This window comes from Mytilus galloprovincialis, chromosome 10, assembly GCF_965363235.1.
Source record: "Mytilus galloprovincialis chromosome 10, xbMytGall1.hap1.1, whole genome shotgun sequence".
Lineage (NCBI taxonomy): Eukaryota > Metazoa > Mollusca > Bivalvia > Mytilida > Mytilidae > Mytilus > Mytilus galloprovincialis.
The window spans coordinates 42,985,487-43,005,950 of record NC_134847.1 but is presented as its reverse complement, the minus strand read 5'-3'; the positions used below and the strand labels follow the sequence as shown (position 1 = coordinate 43,005,950).

Sequence of the window (20,464 nt, the reverse complement as noted above, 5' to 3'; positions counted from 1 at the left end):
AATCATACCTCATATCTTTATTTTTGAATACAAACATCTTTCAGAAAGTTCGATTTTTCATTATGAAATATATTTAGTAACGTCTGTAGAACATTAAGTAATATTTTCATTTTGAAAATTTAAAAGTTACAGAACATGATCACAACTTATATCATTCATCATATTTCATCGAAACTACACAAGACCTTTTTTTCATGGTTTTCTACGGTTTAAAATGGAATTTAGAATAATTTATAAGAAATGACTAATATTTTTTCTGTCTATTCGAAATAACATAAAATTGTGGTGCACACTGTTAAATAATGCGCTACGCGCGTTATTCAGTGTGCACCAAATTTTTTATGTTATTTCTTCATAGACAGAAAAAATATTACAGTCATTCCTTAATTAACAAAATCTATAGGCATACTTGATTTTTGACATATTTCTGTATTTAGGACTTTCAAACTGGTCATTTTGTTCTGAAGGTAGTGAAGCAGCAACTGTAGTTTCATTTAGTTTTTCGTCTTTACAAAGTTCGATTTTATTCTAGGATTTTTTTAACGGACTCGTACGTTTACCTACCTTATTAAATCCATTAATGATGTTATCCATTTTATGTGCGACAAAGTGGTATTTTGTGGAAATTGCAGCGTTGGAAATAAAGCTATTATATTTCTTTTATTAATTGGATACATTTCTTCTTCTTTTGTTTATTTAATAAAGCCGTTGTTTTTGTTTCTTGTTTTTTTTTTTTTTTTTTTTTTTGTTGTTTAATTGCTTAACATGTGATGTTTAGTCCCTTTTATAGCTTACCTTTCAGCAATGAACCTAAAATTGCTTACTTTACAAGTATCGACGGAGGAGACTATACAAAGTATGTTAAGCTATTTACGTCCCGTTTAAATAATACTTAGTATACTGAATATTGTGGTGCTCTTACTTTTAGTACAGGTCCTGATGAAATAGTTTACACATCCAGTACAGATTGCAGTCTTTCAGTGCCAGTTTTCATGCTTTTCGAGGCAGACATATTTTTGGAATGACATTATACAGGTTTAAAAGAGCTGAAAAATTGTTCATACTAGACAGTGGTCTATTCATCTAAAATGTCACTGATCACAATGGAAAACACCTGTTCAACTACTTTTACATGGCGAAAAAGAGAGTCGAATCGTGAAGTCAGTAAACAATATTTTTTTTAATCTGAGCATGTAAATTGAAGATTATGATATATATTTTACAATAAACATATTCGCAGAACAAAAATATATTAGTTGACACTTGTCACACTAATTCCACGTGTTTTCAAGTAGTAGTAAACTCGTAGTAGCCCACAATGCATTGCATTTCCTTGATTCGATTGGTCAGTTTTTCAAGGCCGTATTGGCCTTGTGTTTGGGAAATTGCTATGCAAATATATTCTGACGTCAGGAAATCTAGAGTTCTCGACCTGTTTTTTTGTAAGATTAAGATTACGGTCAATATATAGAACAGTATAGATGAATATATTATATTTTAATTCAATTTAAATGTTGTTGTTCCATTCTTATTGCATATATGTGCAAATGTTTTACTAACGGCCGTTACGGCATCATGTGACATGGTACTGAATGTTCTTGATGTGTCATCTATGATAGTGATGATCGATTTCTGAAATAAAAGAGGTATTTTAGGATTACGTCAGATAATTTGATGAATCAGTGTTATATTGTCTCTTGGTATATATTTTCATTCCTTCTTTATCATATAACGAAATTAAACAAAAGTAAAAGATGGTTGACAACAAAAAAGACACGAAATAGATAATTATATATGTTTCGGGTGTTTGCATGATGCACATGGTCATAAATTATTACTTCAAGGGTTAATTTTCAATCAAATGTAACAACAAAAAGAATTTAGTTTAGTTAAATATTTTCCTATTATAAAAATAAGAAGATGTGGAATGATTGCCAATGAGACAACTCTTCACAAAAGAATTGGTTAATATTCAATGAGAAAATTGCTTTTAAGTAATACTAGCGAATTATAAAATTTAATTAGGATGCTTTTGGCCATATTTTTCTTGAAGAGTATCAAAAGCACACATTGTTAAATGAAACTAAAAATAATTATGTGCCCCTGATTCGAAAAAGAATGTTTCTGAAAATTTTAAACTCTTCATTTTTTATAGTTTTAGGTGACATTTTTAGTATTTGATGTTTCTATTGTATATTGAATGATTCTTGGTTAAATATTTTTTACACCAATATAATACTTTTGCATTATGCTAACAACAGATGATTATGACAAGTAACTCTTTCTACCTTAATTTATCGTTCTAGATGTGTAACGTAGAAACTATTGCGGAATTTTCTGTTTTAATCAGTACAAGTGAGAGGTTTTGCTAGCTAAAAAACCAGGTGAACCCCACAATTTATAACATGCCTGTACCAAGTCAGTTGTTATCTTTAAATTTTGCCATTTGATTTGGGCCTTATCTCTTTGAATTTTCTTCGGAGTTCAGTTTTTTTTGTGATTTTAATTTTTGCATAATATTGATTTTTATTCTTATTTGAAATAACTTAAACATTTAGTTTGGTTTTCCTTAGTTCTAAATGGCTTTTGCTTCTGACAACCTGACAACCTAAGATGTTTTTTTCGGATGACCTACCTCAAGTTCATGAAGTCCATGTGGTGTGTGTACTTCTGTAGATTCTTGCCCATTCATTGTGTAAATGAAACATTTATGACGTTGAGATGCAAGCATCAAGTGCTGAAAAAAGGATATTTTTAGATTGTAAGAAACGTTCTTTATATCGTAAACATTTTATTGAATTAAAATAAAAGGTTGTTTTTTTTTTCATTTGAATTACTTGTCTTGATCAATGCAGTGTGCTACAAATACCTTTAAATGACCTAATGTAAAAAAAAAATACTAACATGTGTGTTTAACAAGAAATGATGCATGTTTAAAGAAACAAAATCATAAAGGGATTAAATGTACAAATAATTAAGAAATGGAATAAAATATAAACGGTACCTATTTGTATGTTATAATTCTCTTTAGATTTTTCAAAATATTTAGCATTGACACCTATTTTCTTTCAAAAACGATGAAAAAATAACAAGGATTTTATAAAATTTTCAAGAATGACATTTTAAAACTATTTGTACTCAAATATGAAAAGAAATAGCCCTTATCAAATATGCTTGGATTTTAGATTTTGGAATTTTCCATTAACACCACTTCCAAATTGTGTGTGTTATTTTCCCCTTGTGTTTCCTTTTGTATCCCGAACACTGCAGGATCTTACATCACCAAAACGTCACTTCTAAATAATATCATATCGAAAATTACTTTTTATCAAATAAATTTAAAAAAAAAATGCATTTCCCATGGGGTACTTACCATATTGGGATCATATCTAAATGCAAACGATTCAAATACGGGATGTTCCACTGTTGGGTGAGTACGATGTGCGTGCGTTGGATGTGTACCAGTATGGTGGTGTGCGTGATGTTTTGTGGTAGGGTTCATGGTTGTTGCAGCAAAATACTGAAAGACATGTTAAATATATAAAACTAGTATCCAATTTTTTCTGCTATTAATTCCTAGTTTCGAACTAAGCAGCGAATCAAATCAGCTATTTCTCTCTATCTAAAATACTGTTAAATTGTTAAAATTCTTGCATTTTCACAATACTGTTTGAACTGTTTCACATTTTTTATGTCAGGGTCTTAATAGCCGACAAAAAAAGTCAGAACAATTTTACTCGCGAACTTATTTGTTTTTTGCTTTTCAACACTTTGAATCTAATCATGTGTTTTTGTCAACTGCTTGGTAAGCTTTTTGTTAAAGAAATTAGGGAATAGAATATATTATAATTACCCTCCCCCTTTTTTTTAACCTTTTTTGAAGCTATATGGTTGTTTCCTTACATGTGGAGGTGGTCGACCCATTTGCCGTCAAACCAAACCTCCTTATATCTATATTAATAAAGGTATAAGTATAAAGTATGTAAAAAACACTAACCTGACCGATCATGTAGCATAAAAGTATTGTGAAGATCATGTTGATTGTATCTGTAGGACAATGAATGTTTCTTTAGAGAAAAGTTGAAACTAGTGATAGTATTTATACCAAAAAACCAAAATAGTCTAGTAGAAAGATATAAAGTTTAACCGGTTTGTCCTAGTAGATAAACCCTTAAATAGTAACAAGTTCTTATTCCGTTGACATCAACCTGCGTCAGTTCTCATTGTACTAAGAACTAAGTTAAATTCTATAAGTGTAAAGGTGACAAACTTTGGAACTAAGTGTACTGATCTTTCTTAATATCTGACTTTTTCAGTAATTTTAATTCATGACACATTAAATCCTATGCATGACATATGATGTCAGGAGTGGATCAAAAACAACTGACCCTCCTTTAAACCATTGGATTTGTATGAGAAATTTTGTGCTAAACTTATAGTATTTGTGTGTAATGTTTTCTTGTTTACTTCTTTGATTTTTGTCATTGTCTGTGTTATGTATTTTGATTTGAAATCTCGGTATGGTCTTACTTGTTCGGCGTTCAAACCCTCTTCATATTTTCATACATCATTATCACCTCCTCAGCATCACCAACATCATGACGTCTGGCTTATATACAACATTTAGCCCTGGTATCTATGATGACTTTATTTACAACCACTGGGTCGATGCCACTGCTGGTGGAGATTTATTGCCCCGAGGGTATCACAAGCCCAGTAGTCAGCATTTTTTGTGCTGACACGAATTGTCATTGTTGTGGTTATAGTTATAAATTAACTGTTTACAAAAAATTTGAATTTTTGAAATACTAAGGCTTTTCTACCTCAGGCATAGATTACCTTAGCTGTATTTGGGAAAACTTTTAGAAATTTTGGTCCTCAATGCTCTTCAACTTCGTTTTTTTTTTTTTCTTTTTTTTTTTTTTTTTTTTTGCCTTTTTAACTTTTTTGGATTTGAGCGTCATTGATGAGTCTTTTGTAGACGAAACGCGCGTCTCGCGTATCTACAAAATTTAGTCCTGGTATCTATGATGAGTTTATTTCTACAGTACCCTCCTTAAAAAAAATATTTGGTTTTTGTCAAATATCTTAGATTATACTATCAATAAATTGTTTTCTTTATACAAATAGTCTTCCACATGTCTAACTTCCAGATTTCCAGATTTAAACAAAGAACAAGACCAATTTTGTACTACTATTGTACAATCCAAGACGGTGGTATAAAGTGTGTCTATCATGAGCATATGAATATGTTATTAGATGACATTATCTGGGCAGATTGTTTGGTTTAATTCATATCAAGTAGGCTCTGATGTGTTTCCAGAATGTAATTTAAAACACCTCAAATTTGACTCATTAATAGTTTAATATATATTTTCCGGACCATATGAGTAGTTGGACCATACGCGTATGGTCCGACCGTATGTGTATGGTCGGACCATACGAGTATGATACTCGTTTGGTTATTAACGGGCCGGACCATATGTAAATTTTGACCATATAGGTATTTTTATTTCAAATTACATTATAAACGTTTCAATAATACAAAAACTTTATCTAAAAAAAACCGTGATGGTTACATGACAGTTTATTAATTTTATAATCCAAAAAATTAAATATTGATGCTATAATTAGTTTTCATCGCTGGTTAAATTCTTGCATGTAGGCTTGGTGTGACATTCACTTCCAAACAGTATCATAGCTTTTTTGCATTTGCAAGAATTTAGTGCACGATCCTTTTCATTTACACTTTTGTTCGCGAGTGAAAAGCTAGCCTTTATGCAGTTGCGTACAGTGACACCGAGGTCTTTGGCCATTCTGATGTCTACGGTGTTTTTAAGAAGCTCTAGATCTCAAATATCGTAAAATGACTACAATACAAAATATCCACAATACAACTTTAACAATCTATGTTACTTTCCAGTGAAATCTTGTGTAACAGTTCATTAAGAAAATTTTGGAATTTATTTTTTTAATCCACATATTGCCATTCACTCGTAATAACAAATTGCTAATGACCATCGGTAAAAATCTAATTTAACTAAAAATTTTCATTTTAAGATGATATATAAAGAAAAAAATCAATGAAAACTACTCGAAATGATAAATATGCTTAATACAAGTTTTAATAAACAGCTTACAAAGAGGTTCTTCTATAGGGTAGCTGTCTCGTTGATTTATTCGCTAATCTCTAAATGTATACCATATCCAAATGAATAAAACTTTAAGGTTTTTATGGACACTTACTTTGATTGTTACATATAAAATTTGTCCCAGTTACACCATACTGATTCATAAATAGTATAAAATGCATTTATAAATAAGTTTGAATTGAAATTAAGGGGAATAGGCATAACGTCTATATATAGTAGTTTTCTTTTAATTTATTCATCAAACTTCCTCTTGATCTTCGAGATATTTTTGATACAGTGATTCGATTTGACAACATTTCCTCAGTTTTAAATATGTATACCTTAATACATGTTAATGGCAAAGGCAAAGCAAAACATCAAATCGCTTTCATACACTTTGAAATACACATTGAAAAAAGTGTTATTTTAAGGACGAATAAGACAAAAAGTATCATATTGTAATCATTTACTGCTATCAAACAGTTATCATTTATGTTTGCAGATTTGGGAAAATAAGGATCTGCTCATCTACCAATGTTAAACAAAGCAGGAAATTAAAAGAAACACTATGAAGATGGTCAGATTACAGTGAAAATAACATATATGGAGACATGGAAAGGAAATGCGAAACAAGTTAGGATGCAAGCCAGCGCACAAGTACCTGGACTTGGAACTCTACACTGGGGAAATAACAAGACAAATACAATTGACAACTGAAATACTTTTTATTGTGTTCATTGCGTTACTCATTGAAATTATAATATAGTAAGGCTGGTGTATATATAAATACCTGCATTTGCAGATTTATTTAAAAATATAAAGGAATAAAGCATTAAACAAATTATAACTATTTAAGAATTATTGGTCCTCCCGTTTTACCACATAATATAACTATACATAAATTAGATCTGGTAACATTGCCAATGACAATCTACAAAAGAGAACACATGACGTACCAGTGTATATCGATGTCCGAATTTTTTACGGAACATGTTTATACAGCCCAATAATTTGTTCAGTTAATATTGAAGAATAACTCTTATATGATTTGCATATTAGGAAATACGTTGATATGATTGGTTGAGACAGCTTCCGTTAGTTGATTTTGACGTTGGTTATTTTTCGATAGACGACGTTGACCGAACTTCTTTTCGTACCCAATGTAAACAAGATGGCGGCGATAATAACACCGACGTAACAAATTTACATTCACTGCACGTTAACCGTTGCATAAAATAATACACAAACACATTCGTTTGAATGATAATAAGAGTGTTTACAGTTTACTTTTCATCAGATAGCAAATTCCATTGAGTACATATTTTTGCGTTAACCAACAAATACATCCATGCGCCAGGCATATTCAATGACATAAACATACAATTTACGTATGATTGAGGTAACGAGTATGGAAAAATATATTCCCTATCTCCAGTTATAAAGAATTATAACAATTAAAAGCCTTTTAAAGGAATTTATTGGTGTATAAACTGGACCAAGTCACTCACACACATCATAAAAGTCCTTTGGACTTTTTATTTGTTTGTGAGTCAATTGATCGAGTTTATACACCAATATATTCCTTTAAAAAGGCGTTTAATGCTATATTAAATCTAGAATTATCCGAATGAAATATATGACTGCAGTCACTGGCGATCTTTTTTAAAGGAAAATTAGCTGGCCAATTTATGTTTACCGACTCAAATTCTTAATACGATTGTTCCCTTTTCACGAATGTGACCCAACGAATAAGATTTTTACCAGGTGTGTTCCTACATGAGCTACACGACGGGTGCCACATGTAGAGCAGGATCGGCTTACTCTTCCGAAGACTTGAGATCACCACAAGTTTTGATGGGGTTCTTAGGGCTCAGTCTTTATTTTTCTTATTATATTTTTTATTTTTTTGTTACTTGTGTGCTTTTGTTTGTCTATCTTTTTTCTTTTATAGCCTTGGAATTGTATTTTCGATTCATGAGTTTGGTTGTTCCCTTGGTATCTTTCATCTCTCTTTTATATTTGATTTATAAACATGTAAAACAGTTATCCAAATTATGATACGTATAAAATAAACAATTGGTGTTTCATGGGCTCGATAATATGTAACTTTGTTCATGTGTATTTCAGTGTTGACGCCATCTAATTAACTATCGAGCTGACCTCCAAAGACCTCCGCTCGTCATATAAGTGATATAAACATAAATATAGATGTAAATAGAAAGCAAAATGGTGCAATTGATTTTTTCTAGACCGGTTTGATTTCATATCATAGATTATGTATATTAATCATCAATTTAACCTAAATAAGAATAATTTTTTTTGTGGATCGATTCAGTCAATCAAATGATTTACTTTTGTTTCACTTTCAATATTGACATTATTTTCCTTTAAATAACTTGAACACGCACTTTTTATGCGTTTTCCATCTCTAGCTTACGTCTTGAGTAGTGCAGAGGATGTTTTATTCGTATTACAGGTAATTTGCTTATATCATTTAATAATTTCAGGAATTTCACATCCAATCTTAAATGGTTATATTCTAAACATTGCATAAACATGTTGCCATTGACCTAAAACAATAGCCACAGATTTAAACGACTTATTCTGAAATGAATCAGTTAAGTTACAGTTGTCAGGTCATTTAATAAAATTAACGGTACCAATTTTCTTGCATTAGATGCGCATTTCGACAATACATGTCTTTTCAGTAATGCTCGTTGCCAAAATATTTGAAATCCAAAGCTTATTTAAAAGATGAGGAGCTATCATCCAAAAGGTCCAAAAAGTACAGCCAAATCCGTGGAAGGAATCAGAGCTTTGCATGAGGGAGATACATTCTTTTAGATGATTCATTCATATTTGTATTGGTAATAAACACATTTTTTCCAAAACCAGTGGTTGGCATGATACGGCGTATTTTCCGTTCATATATTTTATGATGGTATGATACCAAACCCTTAACGGGAGGGATTGTGCATGATTGTCATATGTTAGAGGCATGATCGTTCAATCAGTTTAATTGAGGTCTGCAGATAAACAATTTAGCTATGAAATAGAACTCTTTAAAAAAAACAAATTGAAGGGTTTTGGTCTGCTCCTTCTATATATTATTTACAATTATACCCTCGACTCAAAAGTAAATCATGTGACATGTTAAAATTTCCACAAATCTAGGACTCGCATGAATTATTCTTAAATAAACTAGAAACAATTTTATTAAGTCTGCCCTTTTAAGGAAATTATAAATAAGTGTTCATGAGATTCCCTCTAGTTTTGTTTGTTACCTACCTCGACTTTTCCTTTTGTCTTCTCGGTGGATTAATGTGATTTGAATATCGATAAAACATTGTTGGTTAAATGTATAAATGAAACACTTCTTCGTACACAGAAGTTTCTAAGTTTTGAATATAAGTGTTAATATACTATGAAATTCTCATGTTTGAACGACAACTATGACCAAACAAGCAAAAATAAAAAAAAAACTCACTCAATTTTTCAGAATTCATAAAAACACAGACATATTTACAAATGATGTAGAGTTAAATTTAATTAAGTTTGTATGTGGTCCATCCAGCCTTGTTACATGTATGGGATAACAATTTACTGATAGCGGTGAGTTCATCGTGTGTCATGGTACTGTAGGTCATAGTTGTGTCGTCTACCATTGTAATAAGTTTTGTCTGAAATGAATACTTAAATGATGTATTAATGATGTTTGCTCTTCTGTTTTAAAATAACAAGCTTTAGATAACCTGATACGAATTGATAGTATACAACTAATGAAATTTATTTATTATGGTAAGTAGAAAAATGACAGACCAGTGTCCTTGCTGTTTAGGTTTAAAAATGAAATTTGGTGATAAATGATTCTCTTTAGATTTTTAAGACCTTTTTTCTTTTAAAACTATTAAAAACGATATGGATTTTATAAGAGTTTAAGAAATGGCTTTTAGAACTATGTATATATGTAATGAAATAATGAAAAGAGAATGGTTATGCTGAGAAAATCTTTGAACTAAATTGATAAGTTGAGAAGATTTCAAATATCTGACAAAAAGTCAAAAACAAGAAAAAAGAAAATCCTTAAATGTTTAAAGGGATACATCGACTATCACCTTCGAAAAAAAATAGCGGGAGGGACATATTTTGAATCATTTACTTCATCAAAAAGTTTAATCAGAGAAAAGTATGTATTGCTTCACTTAGCCAATGTTCAATTTAATCACATTAACTACCGATTAATAACTTCAAAATCACTCTAACTGAAAGGGGGCCCTTTTCAGGATTAAATAGATTTACAAAAATATGAAACGATTGTGTTTCGTATGCTGTTAGGCATATATTAAGATCCTCAATTTTGATGGGGAAAAATAGTGTGGTAAATAGATGACAAAACCAATATTCCTAATCCAGAGTATCCCCATACATTAATTCTATAAAGTAAAATTAAAAAAAAAGTAGTTGATTGATAGTGTCAAAAAACGGTAGAAAACAACTAAGGGAAGTTATCTATTCAAAAGGGCCAAAGTCATCTGGTGTAAATCATATAAATAAAATACCTATATTCTTGCCATTTCATCTGGAACGTTATTAAATACTGGGTGTATAAGTACTTTGATAATTGAGGAGTTAAAACTAGTAACAAATTGATAATTTGAAAATGAATTATTGCAAATAATCATACCTCAAGTAAATGAAGACCGTGAGTTGTATGTACATCAGCTGACTCTGTGCCAGCCATGGTGTAAAGATAACATTTATGATGGGTCATGGCAGCCATCATATGCTGAAAATATATAAATAATAACATATATAACGGTATCGTTGTCTCATTTTTGTTGTTGTACATTTTTGGGAATTTTCATGATTGCGATAAATGTAATTGTCATACGATAGATTATGTATTTAACAGTCATTTAGTTTTCAATTTGAATTCAGACAACTATGCATCTGTTATAACCGCTTGTTGGTATTTTATATTGTATTTATATGAGTTCCCTTAGGTCAGTGAGTTGTATCTTTTTTTGAAATTTTCTATGTAAATTTTGTGTTGATCCGGTAAGCGGTAGCTTTATCAACTGATTTTATGCAACTTTTTAATATGTTATATCCCGTTTCGTTAAGTACAAATAATAAAATTGGTATTTTTGGACAATGTAATAGTATTGTGTTATCCTACAATTTAGCCGTGACACTTCTACATTATCAGTCGTTGTGTATCAATTGTATGGTTAAATAAATCGATATTGCTTCAACCTCGAATAAGGATCACAAAATTAATTGTTTTGTTAACCATTCTAGTTAGTTATAGATCTCTGAATTGGTTATACGCAAGTTATGATATAAAATATTAAATGCTTGTTTACGGAATAGTTTTATAAATTAAACAGTTTTCTAATAAGAGACACACGAGACCAGTGAAATTGTTTTGTATACCATGAAAAGAAAAGAAAAAGTTGTATTGCTATGCCTGATTTTTGTATAATTATAGTTGGTTGATTGCAGAGGGGGTATATGACCTTTATCGGGATTCCGGGATTTCAGGATTGACCCTTTCGGGATTCAGGAATTCTTTTTTCGAATTTCGGGATGCCGAGATTTCAATTTATTTAAGTTCGGAACCTCGGAATTTCGTGTTTTTAAGCCCGAGATTTCAGGATCAAATCCCCTCCTACCCCCTCATTGTAGGATAAGAAACAAAAGTCCTACCGATTTTAGCACATTCTTTCAAACATAAGATTTACTTACAGAATGAGGATCATATTTGAAACCGAAAGACTCTACCACTGCAGGTTCGTGTGTTGGACGTGTTCCATGGTGATGATGATGTTTAGTACTATGTGGTGCCATTGTTGTAGCGGCAAGAGACTGAAATTAGATATACAACAAAATATTTTATGATTCATTTTACCTTTAACGTATCGTAGATGGATGGCTGGATTTACATGATTGTTCAGTTTTAAATTAAATGCTTATTCCGGACGGGGATGATCATAATTATGAATACTGCTTTGTACCAGACCGACACGGTAACGCCGGATTTTTAACGTGTTAGTTCACAAGCTAATAATCGGCTTTAAGAAATGTCACCTATCTTGAAACATTATTTTAACACTGATTCGACCAGTCTTTGCTGTAACTCCTTAATGCCGGATGAACAGCGGAAAGGTGCAGATTTCAATATTAACACTATTGGTTTTACCTGGCCGGGCTTAGACCTTCTACAAGTGTTGTCATGAGAAAAGGAATACAGTATTTTATTTTTTATATTCAAGAATTAGTACAATACTTTTAAGGATGAACAAGAAGATATAAAATATCATTCCCATCTCAAACTATTACATTGTTTATGTTAAGCAAACATACAAAAATCTAGGTCACAATGCTTATTTCACTTACTTTTTTTTTTAAAGTTTACATTGTAAACAACATGTGTATAAAGTTGCAAATTCAATCTTCCAGAACTCATTCTGTAAATTGTATCAAAAAAATTACAATACTGTTGTACATATTATATCATATACAATATTTGTGTACATGTTAAACATGTATACTAATGAATCAATCATTGTTTTGCTTTATTTAGAAAATTTAATTCTTGAAAGTGAGCGGTATCCTTGTGAAAAACAGACTTATTTTACACAAAGAATGTTTTTCGGAACTGTAATACAAAAAAGTGAAGTTCATAGGAAAATACTAAAACAAACAAAACTTCCCTGCGAAATTGCCAAAACAAGTAGTCTTACCTGTCCAACAAAGAAACAGATCAACAGTACAAGCATCATGGTTGTGTTCTATATTCAAAACTCAATTACTACATTTGTAAGGACACGACTATATATATAGGTTGTTCTTAATTCATATCTTGATCGTGAACAAGATAAATGTGGGTTGTATAACTTAACTATGTACTAAACATTCCGATAAGATGTGAAAGATCCATACGGTCGATTTACTAAAATACCTTTTCTCACTTAAAAGTTCTATTGACACCGTTATTTTAAGCCGAATTGCAACGAACTTTGGTGAAGAACGTTAATTCCGTTCGCTGGTATTCAAGTTCATATTGGAAAAAAATAGTTTACTTGAAAAAAAACATTTGATATTGATAACCATGATAACGAAACATAAAAATGGGGAAAAAAATTACCAACGTTTTTTTTTCTCTCTCTAATGTTGTTGATATTTTTTAATTGTCAAAAGTCCCCGATATGGCAATATGTAAAACGATTCAAATGAGTAAGCAATATTCATGATTAAGCCGTTATCGAAAAAAAAATTAGCATGGCAACCACATTGTACTGGTTTGCAGTTTCTTGACAAAAGTGGTTTTTTTATTCAACAATATATTGCACGCCATATCAAAAGTGTGTCAGGGTTTAACATGTTTCTTAGAGCTCAAACCTCCAATAACCAGGGAGAGTGGAGTAACCACACATCATAAGAATAACTATATAAAGGCAACAGTAGTATACCACTGCTCAAAAGTCATACATCGAGGGAAAACAAATCCGAGTTCCATTAGATAACTATTGCGATATTCCTGACTTGATACAGGACATTTTAAGGGAAAATGTGATTAGCCAAACCTCGCGCGTTATTGCAATGTTAAATATAAAATGACAAAATTACATACCAGGAATAGAGTACAAATAAATGCAAGAAAACTCATTACAGAGAAATACAAGAATAAATAAATCATATAATAGTAAATTTTGACATGTAAATCGCAGAATAACAACGAATACCTTAATATAATGTAGGATAGTACACAAAAGCAGCACAACAGAATAGTATAATGGGTGAGAAATGGCTAAAAAGCATACGATACCGTTTTTGTTTCAGTGGTGTTATAACGAATATTTGCATTCAAGCTATTTTTCATCTCGTCAATTCAAATATAATGTTAAAAAATATTCACTCAAGATATAAAAACAACTTGGGGCGAAATTTTATCCTTTTACCAACCGTTGTGGTTTTCTTGAAATAGTCTATCCTTTAGATAAATATACATATTTTGTTTTGCTTCAAATGATAAATACAAGTGATTTTGGTGAATTCATTTTGAATAGCTCCTTTTCATAAATATGCTTAGGCTAAAAGAGGGACGAAAGATACCAGAGGGAGAGTCAAACTCATAAATACAATACAAACTGACAACGCCATGGGTAATAATGAAAAAAACAAACAAACAGTAGTACACATGACACAACATAGAAAACTAAAGCATAAACAACACGAACCCCACCAAAAACTAGGGGTGATCTCAGGTGCTCCGGAAGGGTAAGCAGATCCTGCTCCACGTGTGGCACCCGTCGTGTTGCTTATGTGATTACAAATCCGGTAAATAGTCTAATTCGGTAGGTCACATTCATGAAAGGGAAGGGGATTGTAGTTACGACGTAAGGAACATATCCAATATCATTTGTGAAAAGGTGGAATTTTGGATCCTCAATGCTCTTCAACTTTTTACTTGTTTGGCTTTATAAATATTTTGATTTGAGCGTCACTGATGAGTCTTATGTAGACGAAACGCGCGTCTGGCGTACTAAATTATAATCCTGGTACCTTTGATAACTAATTATTCCATAACGGTCAACCAACTCGTGATGGCGTCTGTAAAATTTACGAAGTGATGATTTCAACTTCACCATTTGGAACTCTTTGTTCAAAAGTTTCCTTGTGAGCAGCAGCCCTCTATCAAGAAAATCATGATAGGAAATGCAAGCACGGGAATATCGTATCAATTGGGAGATATATACATCGGATGCAGGTGCTGCTGGAATGTTGCTACTTAGAAATGGAAAGTTCACAATTGGAATGCTGAAATCATCTATTTTGTCTTTAGGCTAAAGATATTCCATTTTTATGAAAATTTTCATCATTCAAAAAAAGTGGCATTTGTTGCTGTACATTTATATAATCTAAACAAATTTCATATGTGATTTGTTCAGAAAAGTTGGTATAAATAATCTGAATAATTTGAATACATAACCAAACCAAATTGCATCAGCAACCCAGGCGTTCATTTACTCGTTTTCAAGCTATTGATTGAATTCCGTCAACAAATACATCGTTATCCAATATATGTCACAGCTTGTTGTATCGTGTTTCTCGTTTCTCGTTTTATATAAATAAGACCGTTGGTTTTCCCGTTTGAATGGTTTTACACTAATTAATTTTGGGGCCCTTTATAGGTGCTGAAGGCCGTATTTTGACCTATAATGGTTTACTTTTATAATTGTTACTTGGATGGAGAGTTGTCTCATAGGCACTTGTACCACATCTTCATATATCTATGAAATAAAATACGCGAATGTGAGACATTGCAATGTGCCACCTTTAAGTATTATGCTTTTGGACAAGCTATGAAATCAAATATTCAATATATAACACTCGTCTAAAGATAAAGGCAACTTTACGTCTTTGTCCTACTTTCAGGAAATTCTTAACCTCTTACGTGAACCTCATTCATTTCTATATCTGCTTGTTGATTTAGTAGTTGGTTTACCAATTATAATACGAATAAATATAAATGCGAGGTACTCCTTATATAAACATCGAGTTGTAACACCTTATATTTTAAAATATGATATGACATGATTTTTACGGTACTCAATGATAAACACCACTTACGTTGGTATTCTTGATAAAAACGTTTTGTCTTTCCTTTTATACATGTAGCTAGCTTCCTAGACGATATTTGATTTTGTTTTATTATATTGATGACCGACAATCAAAGTTTGCTTACATTCACGTTATTTGGACTCTAGTTGACTATAAGGCACATGTATAGGGTAAGTTTCTGAAAGCAATAAACCAATGAAATATTACAAAATGCAAATGTATCGCCAATCTATATCCAATATCCTTTTTGTTCAAATGGTTAATATACGTAAGTAATGTGAGTTTAACTAAACCACCTGTTACTATTTTATTTTTTTCATTATCAATCCCATGTTTTGGGACTATAATTCCTGATTATCATTCTACATTGTACATGTAACTATATTTCGTCTTTGGTAACGAAAAATCACTACTAGTATTTGTATGTGAATCATTTATACTTTTGGACAGGTTGGGTGTGGCTGTTTAATGAATGTGAAGGTACATTCTTATCTGGATTAGACGTTTGTTTCTTCTATGTAATATGTATTTAGTGCTAAGTGCTTCGGTTCAATAGAGATTATAAAAAAGTTTACTAGATTCAGAAATACTGAAATAATCTAAGAGTAAACGGTGGTTTTCTATTACGTAAATAACAGTCTTCGGTCGATCGACAGAACGGATTTTGAGAAAAAAGGATAAACAAAACAAGATTTTTTTTGCGAGTTTAAGGTCGAAGATGAGTACATATTTGTCCTTTTATTTGTTTAATGTTGCACTGAAAAGATATTGAAATATGTTAGAAAACTGTACAAAGTATATACACAGACTTATTTAACACGCTATAGTCTTCTTCAAAATTCAACATTGAATGCATGTATCAAAAGACAAGTAAACTCATCATAGATGCTGAAAATAATGAACATGTACGTAATGACCAATATAACAGTCTTCTAAATAATTGATCAGTCTTTTATCAGATTTGTTATCTGGTCCTAAAGAATGAATTACTATAAAATTTGCAATTTCCACGATGTTGACTTTTATCTTTGGTCATCAAATTGTATGTTGAGGTAATTTGAACATCACTCTTTCTAATGTTTTATTAAGGTTAAATGATAATAATAACTTGATCATGCTGGTCTATAAATTTCTGTTTATAATTTGGCTTATTTTATTTTATTTTTATTTATTTTTTGTCTCTAATTTTCTTTAAAAAACAACAACTAAAAGGAGCATATTTAGATTATTCGAGAAAAAGAATACAGAATTGAAAAAAATGGCTGTTTTATATAGTTATCCTATTGTTTTGTGTATTTAAGTTTTGGTGTTTACCTGAGTCAATATATCATGTATAGAGTGGTTATCTCTTGAAGCAAATCTTTTTTTTTTTGGTGTGTGTATTTATTTCTTGTTAAAAAAGAGGGACGAACGATACCAAAGGGAGAGTCAAACTCATCAATCGAAAAAAAACTGAAAATGCCCTTTATACGTTTATTTTATCACTTGACTACAGTCATGTGTTCAGGTATTTCAAACTCGGTAAGACCGGTGCGTCTGCTAATAATAGTTCCATGAACTAAATAAAAATACGAAACTATAAGAGAGTTCATTGTACCGCTTTCAGGTAGATTGGTACTATTGAACACGCTATGAAATTAAATATTAAATGTTTGACACTCGTCCAAAGATAAGGACAACTTTGACGTATTTGTCCTACGTCATGGACCTTCTTGACCTCTGGTATGAACTCATACTTTCTCGGTTGTTTTTATGGTTGATTTACCCATTGTGATATCAATAAACAAAAATGCGAGATGTTCTGTAAATAAATAACATGAATCAACACTGTGTTCTAAAAATGTCATTTAATTGTCCACCCAACGATACACACAGATAAACAGCTCTTACGATGTTTTTAATGTTGTAATTGTTTCACATTGTGTCATGCCTTTGATAAATGAAGCAGACTATATGTTCATTGTTATTGGCCTATAGTTTATGTTTACTTACATTCACTTTAATATGGATTTTTTTTTCTAAACTAGTGTGATTTTACTTTAAAAAAAATTACAATAATATTGCAAAATGAAAACCACCATGTTTGGCAAAGTGGTATGTGAATCGTTTATACTTTTGGACGGGTTGATTGTGAATGTTTAATAAATGTGAAGGTACAATGTACGCTCTTATTCGGCTTTGACGTTTGTTTCTTCTGTGGTAGATGTACTTAGTGACTGGTGATTCGATGACTTCAAATACACAATATAGATATAGATACAGTAGTAGATTTAGAGACCACAGTTCGTTTATCTAAGAGCATAAGGTGACTTTGTAGAACGTAAATAACTGCTTTCGTTCGATGGACTATACGGATCTTAAAAAAAGGATGAAAACCCCGATTTTTTTCATGCGATGTTTAAGGCAGAAAACTAGTAAATGTTTGTCTTTAAACTTGTTACATATTGCACTCGAATAGATATTGTAAGTGTAAAAAAGTACATGTAATGGGCTTAGTTAACAAACTCTAGTCATCTTCAAACATGTACATTAAAGGTATATATAAAACTTCATATGCATATGTAGTATATAAATCCCATCTGATATTCCAGAGCTTGTATTTACTGTCATGATTTCCTTTAAAGAGTGCCTAAACAAAAATGTTTACTTTCTCAGTAAATCATTATTAATTTTGTAATTTATTCAAATATAGCACTTAAGGAAGCTCGCGGGTATAAGATTATCAGAAAAAAATTAAACATTAATTGTTCATTACAAATTTTATTTATTACCTTAAGTAGTTGTTACTTTATCATATGGTACAAAAATCATTTAAAAAATCAATTCGTGTTGGCCCCAGGTGACTTTTAAAAGTAGATATCATTGAAAAAGCTCCAAATTATCTCCCTTTGGTGCAAAAATGCCATTTTTTTGGCAATAACATTGAAATATTTTTTTTAGCTCATCGGTGACCTATATTTTTTATTGTTGTTTTCGAATAAGCTGTACATAAACTAAATAATTGTAAAATTTAAGCGATTTTTGTAATTTAGTTCTTTTTTTATTTCGATATTACCGCTATTTCTCTTATTAGTTCAACAGAAAAAAAAGGACATAAAAAAAAAACGTGCACTATCATGTTCTATGTTAAGTTTAATGTGAAATTGGGGTCAAAATTCTAATTTCCCATTGCAATTAAAAGGATTATATCATAGAGAACATGGGTACTAAGTTTCAAATTGATTGGACTTCAACTTCATCAAAAATTACCCTGACCAAAACCTTAAACCTGAAGCGGCACAGACAGAAAGACGAACAGAAGAAAAGACAAATAAACGGACACACAAACTGAACCAGATTCTCCGCAGGATGCAGCTCTATACGACCGCAGAGGTCGTACCCTGAACCGATGGGGCAAGTATGGACACAACATTTAAGCTTGCTACTGCTCTGAATTTGGATTGTGATTAAATAGTTGACACAACATAGGTTTCTGACACAGAATGAATGTGGTCTAAGAACCTAAACTTAAAAACTAAAAAAAATTAAATTGGACATTTACCTATTATGGTCCAATATCCAAAATCTAAATACATGGTCAGATTCAGCATATCATAGAACCCCAAGAATTCAATTTTTGATGAAATCAAATAACGTTCAATGTTAGACCCTTTAGCAGTCATGGGCATTACTTAAACAAGTAACAATTAAAATAACCTATACAAGTTATGTTGAAAACGAGGCTATTTTAAATATTACTTATATAAGTAACTTTTCTGAATATTATTTTTATAGGTGTCCAATAATACAGATTTTACTTAAGCTTTAACAAATTTTCGCAGTCATCTGTTTATTTTTCCTATGAAATATAAATCTAATCCTTCTGAAACACTAATTAACTTTCTGACGCACTTATCTTTCATACCGATGCTTCTGGGTCAAAGATTGGTCTCTTAGGACTATTAGATTATCATTTTCCTACAAAATCTTGAAGGTAGACTGATATAAATAGATAGATAATTGTGAATTAATTAAGATTTGAGGTTATTTATAACTAGTAACCCAAATCAACTACATATGTTCCTGAAATAAGTGTTATTACTATTTTTTTCAAAAATGTATAAAAATAACTTATTCAAGTAATATTTATGTCATTATTTTTATGTAAATAAACTCATCATAGATACCAGGACTAAATTTTGTATATACGCCAGACGCGCGTTTCGTCTACGAAAGACTCATCAGTGACGCTCGAATCCAAAAAAGTTAAAAAGGCCAAATAAAGTACGAAGTTGAAGAGCATTGAGGACCAAAATTCCTAAAAGTTTTGCCAAACCTTTTATCTCTATACTCCTCTCAAATCTAATAAATTCTTTATTTTATGATATAAAATGATGAAAAAACTCATTTAAACTACATTTAGTCTATGCTTCTATTATAATTTGAAATAACTCTATTAAGTAATTTTATTATTTTTAAAACCAAAAATTACTTCTAAAAGTAACTTAAAAAAATTACTTGTTTAAGTAATGCCCATGACTGTTCAGACCTCAATGTGGACCAATTTGATAATCGGGCCCAAATATTAAAAATCTAAATACATGGTTAGATTCAGCATATTAAAGAACCCCATATTCAATTTTTGTTAAAATCAAACCAAAAAAAAAAAGTTTAATTTTTGACCCTTTGAACCTTAATGAAGACCAATTTGAAAACAGGACAATACT

The 20,464-nt window shown here is 31.0% G+C and overlaps 2 protein-coding genes across 2 annotated transcripts; both read right to left on the bottom strand.

The window, feature by feature from the left end:
* Positions 1–1,482: 1,482 nt before the first annotated feature.
* On the bottom strand, positions 1,483–4,131 carry LOC143049179 (uncharacterized). Its single transcript, XM_076222912.1, has 4 exons — positions 3,998–4,131; positions 3,374–3,520; positions 2,636–2,737; positions 1,483–1,632 (listed from the first exon to the last, which is right to left on the bottom strand). Exons 1-4 carry the CDS (start codon positions 4,034–4,036, stop codon positions 1,498–1,500), a joined length of 423 nt encoding a protein of 140 aa, XP_076079027.1. The 5' UTR covers positions 4,037–4,131; the 3' UTR covers positions 1,483–1,497.
* Positions 4,132–9,652: 5,521 nt separating this feature from the next.
* On the bottom strand, positions 9,653–13,002 carry LOC143049178 (uncharacterized). Its single transcript, XM_076222911.1, has 4 exons — positions 12,878–13,002; positions 11,880–11,999; positions 10,816–10,917; positions 9,653–9,811 (listed from the first exon to the last, which is right to left on the bottom strand). The coding sequence occupies exons 1-4, from the start codon at positions 12,914–12,916 to the stop codon at positions 9,677–9,679; spliced, it is 396 nt and encodes a 131-aa protein (XP_076079026.1). The 5' UTR covers positions 12,917–13,002; the 3' UTR covers positions 9,653–9,676.
* Positions 13,003–20,464: the final 7,462 nt, after the last annotated feature.